Below are 17,409 nucleotides of genomic sequence, written 5' to 3'. Positions count from 1 at the left end.
ACCGAGCGTCTCAGCAATCGTATTTTTGTGCCAAGAAAAATTATTATTCGTAAAACATATTATTCGTCAAACTTACTATTCGTTAAACTTATTATTCGTCAAACTATTTATTCGTTAAACTTATTATTCGTAAAACATATTATTCCTTAAACTCATTATTCGTTAAACTTATTATTCGTAAAACATATTATTCTTAATTATTATTAATCTATTATTATTATTATTATTATTATTATTAATTATTATTATTAATTATTATTATTAATCTAACTATTATTAATCTTAGTATTCGTTAAACTTATTATTCGTTAAACTTATTATTCGTTAATCTTATCATTCGTTAAACTTATTATTTGTTAATCTTATTATTCGTTAAACTTAATATTCATTATACTTCGTAAAATCTTGTATATACGCGTAAATATAATCTCTGTTTTGTAAAATGATGGCTAATTCAAACGGAGGATCGTTACGCGCCCTAAGTTCTAATGTTAATCCGACATATATATATATATATATATATATAAAATGCGGTACATTGCGATAGAAAAAATATAATAAGAGATCTATAGTAATTGCAAACCTGTTAACACGAATATCTAAATTGGCTGAAGCAATGAATGCATTAACCTCATTACATATATGGTAATTAATGAGAATTATTAGCATATTCAACTTTATTAAGATTTCACACTTAATGAGGTAATAATCCTTGATCGATCGGAGAATTAATTGAATAATTTTCTAACAATTTGTCAAGTTTATCTCGTTTTACTATAAATGTTTTAATTAAGTATTCTTGCACGACTGCGTAGAACGATTGTTGTTCTCTGAAGTTGCAAGACATTTATAACAAACATGCAGCTAGTAATTATTATATGACACGAATGGTATTTAATCTCAAATATATATATCAATGTTAAACATAGTGATACTAAATATCGTGAGTTATTAATGCAATGTTCAGATACTTTGGCGATATCTGCGAAGCGTATACTTGCAATAAATACCTTATGCATATGCAGTTCCAGATTCGTTTCAAATTTTACCAATATGATACGCGTTTCATTAAAGTGGCAATGAAATTTCAAAATGTCTGGCAGAACGTGTAGTATTCACAAAAATACGTAATACTGGAAATATATTGGTGTAATACGTAAGACTCGTAGAAGGAGAATAAATTTAATATTAAATAATAATATAATCATATTAATTGCGTAATATTATTGCTGAGTGTAGCTTGAATATAATTCTATAATATTAATTATACGATAATAATAATAAGTATATTAATAATATCATATTATAATATAAATATTACTTATATCCATACAAATAATAGAAGATTCAAATTATTTCCACGATCTACTCTATGTTCCACCAGAAGCGATTAAAAATTTCGATACTTTTCAACGTACGATTTTCAGCCAGACAAGTCTCTCTAAACGAGTCATGACATCGAGACAGCGTTCTGGTTAAACGAGGAGAAGCTTTAACGGGAGCGTGAAGGAAATTGTCGCATAATCATAAAAACTGCTATCCCTTCAGGATTGCGAATGTCTTCCTTGAAGATGGTTGGTTACTATTTACGACATTCACACCATCAGCAAATTAATCGTTCTTTACAATACGACGGCGGCTTATCAGATTTTATCTAGCAAATACATTCTCCTTGCTGATGTGAGCAATTTGAAATTACGCGGAGATTGCAATGTTTATCGTTAGCATCTCATTTTGGAGAAAATCCTATCAGAAGGAGGATGAACGTTTCTCGAGGATTATACACGCCTACGACATTTTTCTGAGATCTCTTAGTACCTGAATTTAAAAAACGAAGAGATCGTACTTACGGCTCTGCGTGCCACTTTAAAAATCTTTTTTACGATCGAATTTGTTGAACCTTTGAGATGATAAAGCTTGATCAAGTTAGTGATCGTTGTATTAAGCTACGTTCTATTTTATTTGACAACCTCCAGCTACGTAATCTCAATGTTTATGCAATGAAGTGGCTGCTTCTATGTTCGAACGTGTTTTTCAAAAAGCATATTTACATGGTTTCTTCTAGTTGGATTAGAAAAATATGTCTTCTTTATGCAACGAGAGATCTCGCAAATCACATTACTTTTGTAATGCTAATCCTCTTCGTGATCGTATAGTTCCCGTTAGAAGAAAATGTATCTCTTTTGGAATCACAAATTAATGGATTAATGTGAAAATAAACACGAAATAAGATCTGTCAGTCGAGTTTATCAGTTTTATATACGACCACTTGGCAAACATACGTGCGTACTGTTATCGTGCAAATTAATACGGTACGAGATAAGTGGCAGGTAAGTTTCTCAGGTCTTTGACAGAAGCTACTACATTAGAACTTTTGCATACAGATGAAATTCCAACACTTGGACTCGCTCACAAACACGTCGTCAGAGTACGAGATCTTAACAGGCGCCAGATCATTTCGCAATTAAACTTCGTCATTTCTAACTGATGTCGATCGTTAACATTTGCGAGATAGAACAGTGTTCTCGGTATGTAAAACTAACGCGGAGCAGCTTCTTCATATCTTCCTATACGTAAAGACAACAGCTGCTTTAATAACAAAATTTAATTTGCTCAACAATTTCGGTAATTATTTAGGTAAAAAAAATCTGTTGTAAAGAAAAACACAGAGATCTGTATGTAGGTGATAAAAATATCGTTACAAATTAATTAGAATGTAATAGTAGCATTAAATTACGTGTAATAAATTGTAATGGATAATTAGAAATTTTATGTAATTTTAGTTTCCAACTTGTATTCTTCGGAGAATTAAAGCAAGGGAGGAATTCTGATGACTTTTGAGAAGAGAAGGCAGAAATTGAATTAATTGGTTGGTTTAATCCTAAAGACGTGGTAGTGAAGAAAATAGCCTAAGGGGATTAAAAAGGAGCAAGAGTATTCTAAATTTGGAGCAAATCGGCTGTAGCTAGGACCCTCGACGTCCCATTATACTGAAAATTTAGACGAAAACATTATAGTCAGGTTTTGACGTTCATGGAACAGGATTTTCCAATTAATTTACTTGCATCAGTAGCGAATGATTTACCTAGTGATTATCAACAGAACGCATATTATATGTCCATACACGGACTAGTTTGCAATACGACGTTCACAGTTCCGGTGAACAGCAGCGCGGTGACACGAACGCGTTAGTGTTGTTCGTACCGCGTTAAGTTAATTTTAACACGTCCCGTGAATTGCATCTGACCGTGTGTGCGTTAGCCATCGTATGTTTATGTATGCTTTTGTTATTCTAAAATCGAAGCATCTACGAAACTTGCCAGTAGCCTGAAGAATATTCTATCGTGTTTATTAATTACTTATAAACAGCGAATTTATATTTTTTACGAACAAGACTAAGAAAATGGAAGTTGAGTAGAGACTTTTCTCTCTTGATAAATATTATGGCGAGCTCTATACTTTGAATATTTTACATATTTCAGCGTGTTTTCATGTGCAGTACGCGTCTCTAACACTAGAACTACCGATAGTTAACACGAAGCCATTTTTCTACCAAAACCAGTGAAAATGTCTTTAAGAAATACGTAATAATAGAATATTTTTATATTTATTGATTTATTACTTTCTTACAGAAGCAATTCCATGTTATGTAGTACATTTTTGGTGTTTTTAATCCATCTGGGATATCTAAATGAGGGTTGACACATTTATAAAATTGTAGAACCAGTCACTTTGACCGGTGTGGCATTTCTAGTGTTAGTATATTAGTATAGCGATCGATCCTGAATTTTCCTGATAATTGATATCGTCATATCGGATAATACGCAGTAAAAATTTTCAAAACTTGTGGCAAGTTGTACAAAACGAGGAAACTGGTTAATTGGGGTTCGTTAAACAGATTGCAGCACCCTTTTACACTTCGACAAGTACCAGTCATTTTTACTGATATTGGTATAAATAGCCTTGATACGAAATTATTTTCAGTTTGAATACATAAAAAACAAAATAAAGTTCATTATATTATTCTTTTAGTTATCGTTGCGAAAGTCATTACATCATTGCGGAGAAAAATATAACATGAAGTAGGAATTTTAAAATAAAATTGTAGAACCAGTCAATTTGACTTGTGTGATAGTCCTAGTATTAAATTTCCCATAAACGCATAAGCAGCTGTAGACTATTTACAAACGATGAAAGTCTCTATTGCGTGTACAATAGTGAAAAAATTTGGCAATAAGAACACACGTTCGTACGATGCAAGCACAACGAATGCTCAAGTTCACTTGTCAGTAAGATATTTAAATTTTCCGTGATTTCTAACAAATTCCATTCGCAAATTTTAGATTTTACACGAAATTTGTAGTTCTTAGAGACGAGAAATTCCATCTCCTGGAAGAAAAATTAATTAAATTATTTCGTTTATACTATGCAAATTGAGATTAGGTTGAATTTTAATAACAATAGAGATTTAACTCTCGCGTGACATGGTAGTTAAGTTCCATAAAAACTCCTGGCGCATTTAAGTCATTTTGAAGCAGGCCACCTCTTGCTCTTCTTCGCTTTCATTCGATGACCCTTTTTCGTATTTCTTTCCAAAACACTCGTCCATAATTTCAAAGGCATTTTTTAATATAATTGCCAACAATAATATATAGATAAGTGACAGAACGAGATCGCCACTTTGGAATATAAAAATAGAAGCAATATGCCAAGCGTCGCCAAAAATAAGTTCTAGAATTACATACTTTAGATGTTGAAATACGACTTCGTATATTAAGACGTAATCTAGTGGCGAATTCCTTCGTTTCTGCTGTCACTGAACTAGCGACATTTCTATTTTAAATTCCAATCGCCACTTATAGGCAGGAGCACCTAACAAGAAAGATTCATCAGCAAACGAAATTTGGGCCCCTTAAACACATCGCTTTTTATGGGAATAAATGTAGTTAATTTATTATAATAAATGAAATACATAGTATTAACGTGATACTCATATTATTGAATGGTTACATGCGGGTTGTGTGAGTATGGCAGAAAGAGTTTAGACTGGAAGGTCGTCGAGACTTGTGTTGCAGGAATTTATTAATATTTTATATTTATTATACAAATAAACGTCTAATTCTTCATCGTCGATATTTCTACATTATATGTTTAAACAGAAAAATGTAGTTTTTAAAAATAATGTCAATAATATCATTGTATTATTGCTTATATTCTAAGATTATATGTCTTATACTTAATATCGTTAAATACGTTGATTACAAAGTATTGTCTTTTTATTCATTGAAATTAGTGAAATCTAATACGATACGTCATTTCAGGAGCTAAATTTTAATATAGAAATTAAAGATTATATATTAAGAAAGAAGATGGTGTACTGGCGAAAAAACAGAGCACTTTGCAGAAAACTCTGGAAACAGCCAATTCCTTTGTTTTTTCTCTCACTTAACCAACAGCGTTTCTATTTCAAACTGCAATTACCGTTTATCGGCTGCAGCATTTAACAACAGAAATTGATCAGACCGAAATTTGGGTCACTTGGTCTGCATCCATCTCCAGAAGTGAAACTGCAGCGTGTAGCAAAACACTGCTAGAAAGCTTGTTTCTTTAACTTGTCCTTGCAACAAATGTCTATCGCAATTTGAAGGAGCTTAATTAACCACGGCGGCGGGATATTACCGCCGATCATAATTTTCACGCGGCAAGTACCAATTTCCCTGTAATGGGTTCGAAACGGTACTAGCAATCCCACCGTCGTCTTTCCTTGCTTGTTTAATTGAAAATCACCTGCCCTGCAAAATCACCTTTCTCTCTCTTTCGCCTCTTTCCCCCTCTCCCTCTCTTTTTCTCTGTTTGTTCCCTTTTGCACCGTTTCCTCGCAGCGAGTATTGCACAGCAGTTTGATATGGCGCGCACGTTCGTGGAAGCGTGAACTTAGCCGCGAGCACTCGGCGAGATTAAATTTGAAACATTAATAACGCGGCCGAAAATCCCGAAAGAAGGTAGAGGGAAGCTGGTCCCAGGTCCGGGCTTTGAATTACGAAACCTCATTACGCGTCCCTTTATCCGCCGTGCCTTAAAAATTCCATCGTCGTTTGCGAGTTCTCGTTTAATACGAGGAAAAGAAATTGAAAGTGATAAAAAGAAAAAAGAAAGAAAAAAAAGAACGGTCGAAAGGAACAGAAAAGAGGCGATCGTTTCGAAAGGGACGCGAAGGAGAGTCGAAGCAAAGAGAGGAGAGAAATTACCGCCACACAGGTGTCGATTAATCGTTCACCAGAGGGCGGGAAAATGACCGATATTGCTTGACTCGGTGCTTACGCCTGCTTCATTTGTCTGTTTCAGCTGCGTCGTATCGCGGTCCCGGCCAGGATGAAGACAAGGACTCGTACGCGGCTAGAATCGCGTTCACGGGCAATTCGCGGATTCTGGGACCGATCTGCATAGTCGTGGGCGCCCTTATGCTCGCCCTCGGCGTGCTGCTTTGCACGCTGACTAGAAGGGCGCGAAGAAGAGAGCGCAGGGTTGGCTTCCATTGCCCTCTCCACGGCGATTTTTACCCTCTGAGTCCTGTTCAGGGTTCCAAGATGCTTGGTAAGTCGACATTCTGTCTGTGCAAAACGATACTTTCCCTTTTCAGATGCCAGGCCATCGAGCGTCCAACGATGCGTTTTTCCACGATTTTGGCAATATTTGCTGTTTGGTAAACACACATTCGACGGTGAGACGTTGTTAATTATTCAAACATACATAGACTTTTTAGTCTTCTGCAATTTGCACCTGTTCTCGTCTTCTAGCGGCGCGTTTTTCAGTCAGGTTCTACACGTTTCATCTTTACCTCCGAACGATAGGAAATTTAATACAGAGTGCCTCGAAATCACGGTATAAGCGGTTGCCTGATGATTCTGCACGCAAAAATTGGTAGAAAAAGAAGAATAACATTGTTTCCTTTAACCTCTTGATTTTTGTACGGGGCTGTTTCTCCGTACGGCAGAGTTTGACGCGAAAACAATACAGCACTGCAATATGTGACGGATGATGCTGTTCTCTACGCAAGAACATTGGAAGGAAGTTTTTGATAATTAAATTATAATTTTTCTTAAAGGTATGATACATATAACTTTAATGATTTACTTTAATAATTAATAATACAGTTGAGGGTAATATGTTTTAAAGCGCTGTACGACACATAGACCCAGGTCACAATTTTTACACTCATAGCGCGATAGTACTATTCAAATTGCTCTTCGTTTTCTATTTTGAAGCTACATTTTGAAGTTGAAGATTCCAAAAAATTATAAGGATACGGATTGGCGTGTTGAAAAGAGCATCTAACAATGGTATATTTATTTTAACGAAAAGCAACAATTGGTATCGAAAACAAAGACTATATATTCTTCCTGTATATTGTTAATACTGTTATAACACTGTTATTGCGAGGGCAAAAGAAGTGTGATGCAAGACAAATGAAAAAGTTAGTTTACTTCAAACGGTGAACGAATGAGTAAGTAAAGTGAGCCACTATAGTGGCGCGTCGTACCTAAGAAATTAATGCTTCGCTTTCAAGAAAAATCGGTTTGAAGGTCCGCTAGGTATCCGTGTGATCTAATTGTAGGTTTCCAGTTACCCGAGTTCTCTTTCCCCTCGTGTCGATATTTATCAACGTGAACAGTGTCACGGTTTGCTTCCTATCGTTGCTGTTATCTTATTTCCGCACTGTCCGCGTTTGGAATGCTTTCATAAATAAGGACAAGGGTATTACTTTTTGTAAATCATTTCATTTACGTAACAAGTCGACCGTGTTGCTGTACACATAACTCTGCTTATCTTATTAAATTATATATAATTATATTATATGGAAACTTACAATTAGCACACGGCTATCTGACGGATAGCTTCCAGCTAATTTCTCTGGAAAACAAAGCTTCAAAGGGAAAAATGTTATTCTTCTTCTCCGACTATTTTTTGTCTGTAAAATCACCAACCGAACGTTTGTAGCATAATTTCGCAGACAACCTGTATACTTGGAGTCGAGTAGTATATAAATGTTATAATAAATAGAATGGTAACCACAGTATAGCTATCATTTTGAATAAACATGTTTTAAACGAACGTTCGTAGTATAATTATAATAAAACTTTACTCTCTGATAAAACTGAGACTTCGTACGGAGATTGAAGTTATATAATACACAAGTCCCTGACGTTTTAGAAACATTTTGCGCATAAAATACAAATCTCGGAAATGCCTGATCTCGAGTTTTAAATTATCTTCAGTACTGGTGATTGCTACATTACCAAGCGGAAAATGTTGATGTCTAGAATCGCAGAAAATATTCGAGCGTAATTAGCTATACATATGCCTGTGGTGGATTAACAGAGAAGATTATAAAAACCTGATGGCCTGATTAAATTACATCACCTATCGAAAGTTTTGCCAGCATACGTCATTCGCCGCCACTTACCCAACAAATTTTCCAACACGTGATAGTTTAACTAACAATGTATGATAATTGTTTACTTGGGCTACATGTAATAAGTTAAAATTAGAAGCAGAATCGCAGCAAGGACTGGAAGATTTCTATTTAATGCCAAAGCAAAGAACTTTCCACGTGCGTTAATTTTCAGTTGATCGAATGACGTTGTCATTGAATATTAATGGACTGTAACGAATGAAACGTAAAACGCGCAATGTAAAGTACGTAACGAATTTTTGCAGGAAACCGTAGAAAATTTCCAAGCAATTTCAAACAGTAGAATTTTCTTTCAATCACTTTTTAATTACTAGGTTGTATAATAAAGTTGAAGAATATTGTAAAGTATTATAAATATAACTGCGATGAACATACGAATAATATGGGTCAATATCGTTTATAATTACATATTATTTAATAAAAGCAATGAACAAAAAAATTATGAGCGTTTCATAAAAGAATCGTTTCTGAATCTAACGCAGCAGAGATTGTTACATTTCCGTTCAAAAATTTATCGGAATATCCTCTGCGCTATTAATATTGAAATATCAACTGTTTTAATGTTTAGAAATTTTCTTCGCGTCTGATTGTTAAATAATTTAAAAAATGTAGAAACACGTATATCCCACATTTCTTGATATAAAGTTTTGAAATGACCGCGCCCATTCACAAAGAATATTAAAGCAAAATAGAATATGCTTCGTAGTATATATATGTATATAGTATGCTTCATAGTATAGTAGTATATATTGTAACAATAAAATTGTTAGACAAACGTGGGGAATTATTTTAACCTAAGTAACTTAATACAGAGAAGTAAATAAATCTTTGTGAATTATTGGTTCTTAACGAGTTCAATTTCGAAGTCAAGTAGAACAAAATGAAATTATCTTCGTTTATCCGATTTTCAAATCAACTCCTAAATTTACTAGACCTTAATATTTTCACGTAACTCGACTCTCATTGAGCAAGACAATTTTCGCAAATTAAATTGAATTTCCATTAAACTCGCAATATCGAGAATTCATTTTATAGAAAGATGGAACTAAATTCCACACGTCATTTTAAAATAATACTACGATGATCTTGGTTTTCGTACGGTGTATCAGAAAAATGTTCTATTCCTCGGCTCCAAATATGAGAATTTACGCTCCACTGTTCACTCATTGTTGAGCAACGAGGCTGATCAAAGTTTAGCTCTATAGTTTACAGTATAACACACACGCGTGGAACGTTTCTGCTCCGAGCAGAAACATTAAACGTATATTCCTTGCAGTTCCATTGCTATTCGATGAACGTCCGAGGAAACAGAAAAATTTTCCGCCTGAGTCGTGGTCCCACGTACATATCTGCCATTATTATTTAGCGCTATTCCGTATACTCTACGTTTGTTTTGAATTTGCGTAGCAAACATCAAATTCGAATAATCTTTCCTACCAGTCGTAGAGCAAAGTTCAGAAGAAAATAACGGTAATGTTATGTTATGTCTATTAGCCATCAACCAGCCCTCACTTTTCCAAGTTATCACTTGGTGTCAGATTGACATGGCAAAAAATCATCACAGATTAATATTCCAAGATTAGATTCGCGTCATTGGCGAGTAACAAATGAACGTGCTGATCGTATTTATCGCAATGCATCGCTCCACGTTGCTGAAAAGTAATAAAATATTGTTGATAATAACATAGTCACGCTACTATGTGTAGGAACCACTTACTTTCACATTTTCGTTTAGCCAGACTTAATTAAATTAACAGAAACTTTTGCTGTTCCGTAAAATAATACACGTCGATATTCAGTTTGAAGATTAATATAAATAGTTTGAAGATTTGACTACATTATCGTATGTTTAGACTATGTTCAAAATTGAATATCGACGTGCGTGTACAGGGTAGCGAAATCTTCTCTTAATTTCATTGAATCCCGCTAAACGTGATAAAAGAATTTCAGATGTAAAAAATAACAGGTTTCTACACGTAGTAGCAAATAGTGTAAATATTTGATTTACTATTTCATGTTTAGAGCATGCCTAAAGTAAAATATCGACGTACATTTATAGAAGAGCAACACTTTCTCTTAATGTAATTGTATCTCACTAAATGGGAATGTGAAAATAAACGCTTCCTACACATAGTACACGCATAGTTATCAACCTTTGGACATAGTCTAAATAGTCAAAATATTTAGACACAGTATACAATGATTTTTTGTCATACGAATTGCAAGAATAAATTCTCACTATTGATATGATTCTTTTGATATAGATACGAGTTCCATATTTTCAAATGTTTTATTATCGATATTGTTTCTGCAAAAATTATATTCGTAAAAATTACGATCTAAATAGTGGAGCTATGTACAAATTCGTAAACATTGTAAAATATTCTTTTAGAAAATATATTTGCCAGCAATACGATCTGTCTGTAATAAATTTCGTTAAAATCGTGCAATAATAATGGTAAGTTGAAATTCAGCGGATTAATTTACGACTGATCGCGTTACTACTAATACTTCATTATCATAATCACAGTTACATGATTCATAATTATTTTTCATAACCATAATTATTGTTTCAGTAGATTATATAAATTTGCATGAGGGAAAGGAATAGCAACAAATATCAATTTATAGAGAAATTCCAAAGAAACACATCTTAACAATACAAATACCCAAGACATCAATCACAAATTAAATTCTTATACCCGATCGATCATCAATAAAATACCAATCGCTAAAATCTACTCTTCAGTTTCTTAGAACACACGCCTCTGTAAGTATAAAATATAAAATACAAAGTAGAAAATTTGTTCTTATTTCGCCATTTAATTTTCCATTCGCCAACATCGTAGAAATACTCGATATAAATCGATCGCGATTAAAGGCAAAGGACAGTTAATGAAACGACGAAATCTGGAAGTTGCAGCAATCGAACAAGTTCGAACGTTCCTCGAAGGCATTTTACAGTTTTCCGGCTCGGAGAACGCCGGTTCGACCTGTCTTAGGAAGCCTATCGGAAACGTTAGTTTATCACGGCGTGTTCCAGTTCGTGTCAATTGCTCTAAATTCAGGACGAGGCTGGATCAGGGCTAGGGTAGCTAACTGGATTGTAGGAATTCAGGCTAATACGAGTCTATCAAATTATTCCGTCGACCAGTCGCACGCGTTGCGACTCCTGCAGCATCTTGTCGTCGGCTTTAACCCGACAATTTTCATCTGGGGGTCTCTGCTCTATGTGTTCCTGCGGTGTTGACGTAGCGCGTTCGCTTCTGTGTACAAATATTCTGGCGAAAGAGTCGGCTCTGGTTTTATAAAGTAGGATTTAAAAAATATCAGATAAATCTTTCTTAGTGTTTAAACCAGCTTTGATATATTTCGAGGTGGATGTTTTCTTAAACAGCAATTCCGGTGATTTATAACGTGGATTTAAGTATACACCGGGCTTGTACGAAGACATACAGTGACAAATAGAGTTAGATTGCAGAAATAAAGATAATTAAGTACACTATTGGTGATTAATTGGCTATAGATGCAGTGCTGTGAATAATCTTGCACTTGAACACATTCCCTTGGCATTATTTTTTCCACATCTTCAAGAAGCCACCGATCGTGTTTTGATATGTTTGTTGAAATATAAGATACAAGACAATTTTTCAACGAGACAATGCTCCTATTCATCTTGTCACCGCTACAAAAAAGTGGTTTCAAGATTTTCGAATGGAATCATCACCGTGACCAACTTTGTGTCCTGATCTGAACTCGATCGAGAACCTGTGAGAAACGAAGATTTAAATAAATTAGTGGATAGTGTATCTAACAGAGTAACAGAAATAATCAAAGACAACATGTTTTCTCACAGCGAAAAACAATTTTAGGAGAAATTTTCATTGTTTCTAGACTTGGAGAGAACACGATTTTCGTTTGTTGTATCTTCATTTTTGTTTTACGTTACAATGTGAAATAATATTAACGACTTGCTCAATTTTTCCTTTAATATTATGAAACATCTAAAAATACATTTGAATTTATAATTATTCACAGCGCTGTATATTAAATGTACATGACGCAATTGAAGTTATATAAATTTGCAAAATTCTCTACAATATGTATAAGATGCAATAATAATAATAACAAGACTGAGATAATAGTAAGAATAATAGAATTTCAAACAAAGATGCTAGAATCTGCGATGATATTATTTTATTGGAATCTTTCGCACAGCGTGTTTTTTTTTTTTTTTTTTTTTTTTTATATTTCACATTCACAATTTGTCCAATTTGGACATTTGGTAGAATTTTTTAGCTGTTTGTTTATCATGTGGGTGGCTACCCCCAATGGGATACAATCTTCGTGTTTATTAGGATATATCCTTTATGTGCGGCGTGTTGAATACGCCAGAAACAGACAATAATGTGAAATGTGAAATGTGAAATCTGAAAACGATTAGATCTTGCTAAATTATTCACTGTCGTCGCTATATTTAACCGAGTTCATCGAACCTATACGTAGTACGTACATCGGGGACGTGCTTCAAATACAAAGAAGGTTTCAGCTCATATCCGAAAGGCATGTGTAATAGAAAATTAATTTTCCAATAAAGTCTTCCGATAAAAGCGTCGAACGAAAGAGCGCGAATCCATCGTAAAAAAGATATACAATTTCCGTATGTAAGTAATAAAAATGTAACTGAAACGTAAACCTTACTTAGAGAAACGCTACCATTCGATATTAATTCAAATATTTGTAACAGCAGCAAAAATCGTTTACCACACTTTTCATCGAAATTCTTTGCATCTGGAAGATTTTGTAAAACGCTTGAAAAACGGAGCGACGTTCAAGATTAAATTATTTTCAACGAAAAAAAGTGCGACACCGCCGAAGAAATGCAGAGGCCTCGACCCAGCGTCTGAATGTAGGTCAGCTGTAAACTTGAAGTTGCGACTGTAAATTTCTTAAGCTCGCCGAATCGTAAAGAGAAGCGGCATTAAGTATTCGTAGGCCAGACACAGTCGGTGCGGTTTAAAAATTTGAAAAGCTCGGCGAACGGAATATAAACGGCAGGTGAGAGAACGAATTTCTCGGGAATTTGTTATGTCGGCCGTCAATTTCGGCTGCAATACGCGTGTAACCGTCGTTGATGCTGCGGAGCGTGGAAAATAAAAAGAAAAACGCTTTGGAAAACATCAATTTATCAAGACACGCGGCCGAAGTGCTGCTTTTGACGTGGCCGCTCCCGTTGAATTTTCGACGTGCGGTGAAACATGAAGTTTCCAGGCTGCACGTTGTTTAGGAAACTGAATATCATGACTCGTTTTCGCGCCCAAGTGGCTAGTTTCTCGAAAGCCACGTGTGATTGACGTTTTGATATTTCGCTGAGATTGCACCTTTCATTTCACTTCTTTCGTATCGTATCGAAGACACATGACGTTTCTCAGTTTCACGCGAGATTCAATTGGTTTTCTTTGTGATACGCGGGATTACGTTTTTTAAAAGACATAGCGACAGCGGAACTTTATCCTCGATACGCACGCTTGTTTCTTGTTAGTACGTTCGGAAGAATGTCGTAGAAATGACATGTCGTATGACGATGATATTGATATTATTAAATCATTTTTCTGTTGCAATCAACTAGATGGACGATAAAAATAACGTACGTGAAAATTCTTGGCGAATGGCTACGAGAAGATTCTGTTCTTCTATAATTTCCACAATTTATTTTCGTTCTTCCAATACGATACATCATCGATAGAGAAAAATGAAATATTTTTATTGTTGAAGATATTGAGTTAATTGATACAGAAATATGAGGAATTGTTGTTGGTACCAAAGTTATCGAATTCGAATTAATCAATAGAGAAACGCGAGACAAATGGCTATGAAACCCATTTTGTTCTTTTATGTTAGCAGAATATATTTTCATTCCTCGAATATGATACATCATCGATAGAGGAAGATGAAATATTTTTACTGTTGAAGGTATTGAGTTAATTGATACAGAAATATGAGGAATTGTTGTTGGTACCAAAGTTATCGAATTCGAATTAATCAATAGAGAAACGCGAGACAAATGGCTATGAAACCCGTTCTGTTTTTGTATGTTAGCAGAATATATTTTCATTTCTCGAATATGATACATCATCGATAGAGGAAGATGAAATATTTTTACTGTTGAAGGTATTGAGTTAATTGATACAGAAATATGAGCAATTGTTCTTAGTACCAAAGTTATCGAATTAATCAATAGAGAAACGCGAGACAAATGACTATGAAACCCATTCTGTTTTTGTATGTTAGCAGAATATATTTTCATTTCTCGAATATGATACATCATCGATAGAGGAAGATGAAATATTTTTACTGTTGAAGGTATTGAGTTAATTGATACAGAAATATGAGCAATTGTTCTTAGTACCAAAGTTATCGAATTAATCAATAGAGAAACGCGAGACAAATGACTATGAAACCCATTCTGTTTTTGTATGTTAGCAGAATATATTTTCATTTCTCGAATATGATACATCATCGATAGAGGAAGATGAAATATTTTTACTGTTGAAGGTATTGAGTTAATTGATACAGAAATATGAGCAATTGTTCTTAGTACCAAAGTTATCGAATTAATCAATAGAGAAACGCGAGACAAATGACTATGAAACCCATTCTGTTTTTGTATGTTAGCAGAATATATTTTCATTTCTCGAATATGATACATCATCGATAGAGGAAGATGAAATATTTTTACTGTTGAAGGTATTGAGTTAATTGATACAGAAATATAAGGAATTGTTGTTGTTCGCATCAAAGTTATTGAGTTAATAAATAGAGAAATATGAGATATTGTTACTAACATTGAATAGTTAATTGTAACAGAGATACGAGTAATTATTGTTATCATCAAGGTTATTGAATTAATTACTAGAGAAATATGAGACATTGCGGTTGACATTAAATGGTTAATTAATACAGAAATATGAGAAATTATTCTTATTAGCAAAGTTGAATTAATCAATAGAGAAATATGACACATTACTACTACCATTGAAATTATCAAATTATTTAAATCAATTATGTCAATCAAACTTAATTTCCCAATACAGTACAATAAAAAATGTAAAAAAAAAATTAGCGATTAGGAGAAACATTAAACAAATCGTTGAAACTGTTACGTAAAACTATCGGATAACCGAGAATTATGTAATAAAACCAAAGTAAGCTAGTTCTTCTATTCTTCCGTTCGCTGTGTTGCAAGCTGGTCACGTTTTCGATAAATAGAATTTCGCGGTCTCGATGGATTTCTCATGATAGAACGCGAACGGTTAAAAAAGAAAAAAAAGAAGAAAAAGAAAAGAAAAGGAATTCTATATTCACAGGTTGGTGAAGTAGGTGCTTGTACAAAGCATGAGTTACAGCGGGCAGATTGCAATGCCAGTGTTAGAGGTCGCACGTGTTCTCCCCTGTGCGCCCACCCAGACAATTTATCTAAATTGTACAGCTCCGGATTCGGTTTCTCACTGCGTGATCGTATCCTCTCGACGAGAATCCGCATCGTAAACGTTTAACTGTGATTTATTAGGATCGAAGGTCGAATGTTTCTTCCTCGAAATCGTTCAATCAAGAGTTACGCGTGATAGCAGGTCTATGAACTTTCTCACAGAAATCGCTGATGTATGTAGCTATTAATCTCTGATAACATGCGCACGTTGCACACGCGTAACATATTTCTTTGCATTTCAGATATTTCTGTGGAATATACGGCTCGACAAATTTAAGCAAAACGCTGCATTGATATATATGTCGGGTTATGATTGGAATTTTGGGCGCGTAACAACTCTTCACGTGAATTAGCCATCGTTTCACAAAGCCGAGATTATATTTACACGTATATACAAGACTATCGCAAAGCTTAACAAATAATAAATCTAATGAATAGTAAGTTTGACGAATAATAAAGTTAGTGAATAATAAATTGTACGAATAATAAGTTTAACAAATAATAAGTCTAATGAATAATAAGTTTAACGAATAGTAAGTTTAATGAATAGTATGATTTACGGATAATAAGTTTAATGAACGCTATTAACAATGTTTTTGGGTTCAAACGAATCCACGGTCAACGGGATAACTCTTTACTAAGCGTAAACTAATCTTAGGCACAGAAATACGATTGTTGAAAATGCTCGTTGTGTCACTCTCTAAGGCGATCGCACGAATGCCAACCTCGTGGAGATTTTTCTCGCTGTACGATTGCATTTGTTTTCTATACTCGTTTGGAGCATCGAGAAGGTTCCAAACGCCCGTTGCTAGGCAGCCTCTGCCTAAAGTTTGATACACACTCGTTTGGAGCATCGAGAAGGTTCCAAACGCCGTTGCTAGGCAGTTTCTGCCTGGAGTTTGATTATTAATACAATGTATGTCCCATTGTATCGACACCTCCGAGGCAACATCACACGTGGCTAGGCCCGCTCCCGAGGCCGCATGCCATACAACCACTCCAGACCTTCGTTAGGCAAAACGTCCATCCCGTGACCATGGCTACGTTCGGCGACCAATTGTCACCTCGAACCCAATCTCGCTATCACAAATCTCGAACAATTATAGCTATGATGAAATCTAGGCTAGAGTACTAGAAGATGTTCCCAAAATTTCCAAGGAAAGGCTTCGACTTTCCTTTCATCTTCGACATATATATATGTCGGAGATGAAAGAACACCGGAGTCTGTAACTGAACAATTGTAGTTATTCAATCCGATTGTAATTGTTCGAGAGTTGTGATAATGAGCTTGGGCTCGAAGCGACAGTCAGTCGCCGAACGTAGCCGCGGTTATGGGATGAACGCTTTGTCTAACAAAGGTATGGAGTAATTCTATAGCTCTCCTTAAAAGAAATATTCGTGGCGACACGCGACAGTAAACATTCCAATGGTTTCTGTCCCGTGACTC

The 17,409-nt window shown here is 34.8% G+C and overlaps 1 protein-coding gene across 6 annotated transcripts in view; it reads left to right on the top strand.

Moving 5' to 3' along the window:
- The window catches only part of LOC100744200, a 213,429-nt gene that overhangs the window by 91,848 nt on the left and 104,172 nt on the right, over window positions 1–17,409 (top strand). For all 6 annotated transcript variants that reach the window (XM_033318724.1, XM_012380831.3, XM_012380830.3 and 3 more), the window contains exon 3: window positions 6,346–6,594. In XM_033318724.1, the coding sequence (XP_033174615.1) occupies window positions 6,346–6,594 (249 nt within the window). The remainder of the gene's footprint in view (window positions 1–6,345; window positions 6,595–17,409) is intronic.

This window comes from Bombus impatiens, unplaced genomic scaffold (genome assembly GCF_000188095.3).
Source record: "Bombus impatiens unplaced genomic scaffold, BIMP_2.2 scf_0109, whole genome shotgun sequence".
In the NCBI taxonomy this organism is placed as follows: domain Eukaryota; kingdom Metazoa; phylum Arthropoda; class Insecta; order Hymenoptera; family Apidae; genus Bombus; species Bombus impatiens.
This window is presented reverse-complemented; position numbering and strand designations above follow the sequence as displayed.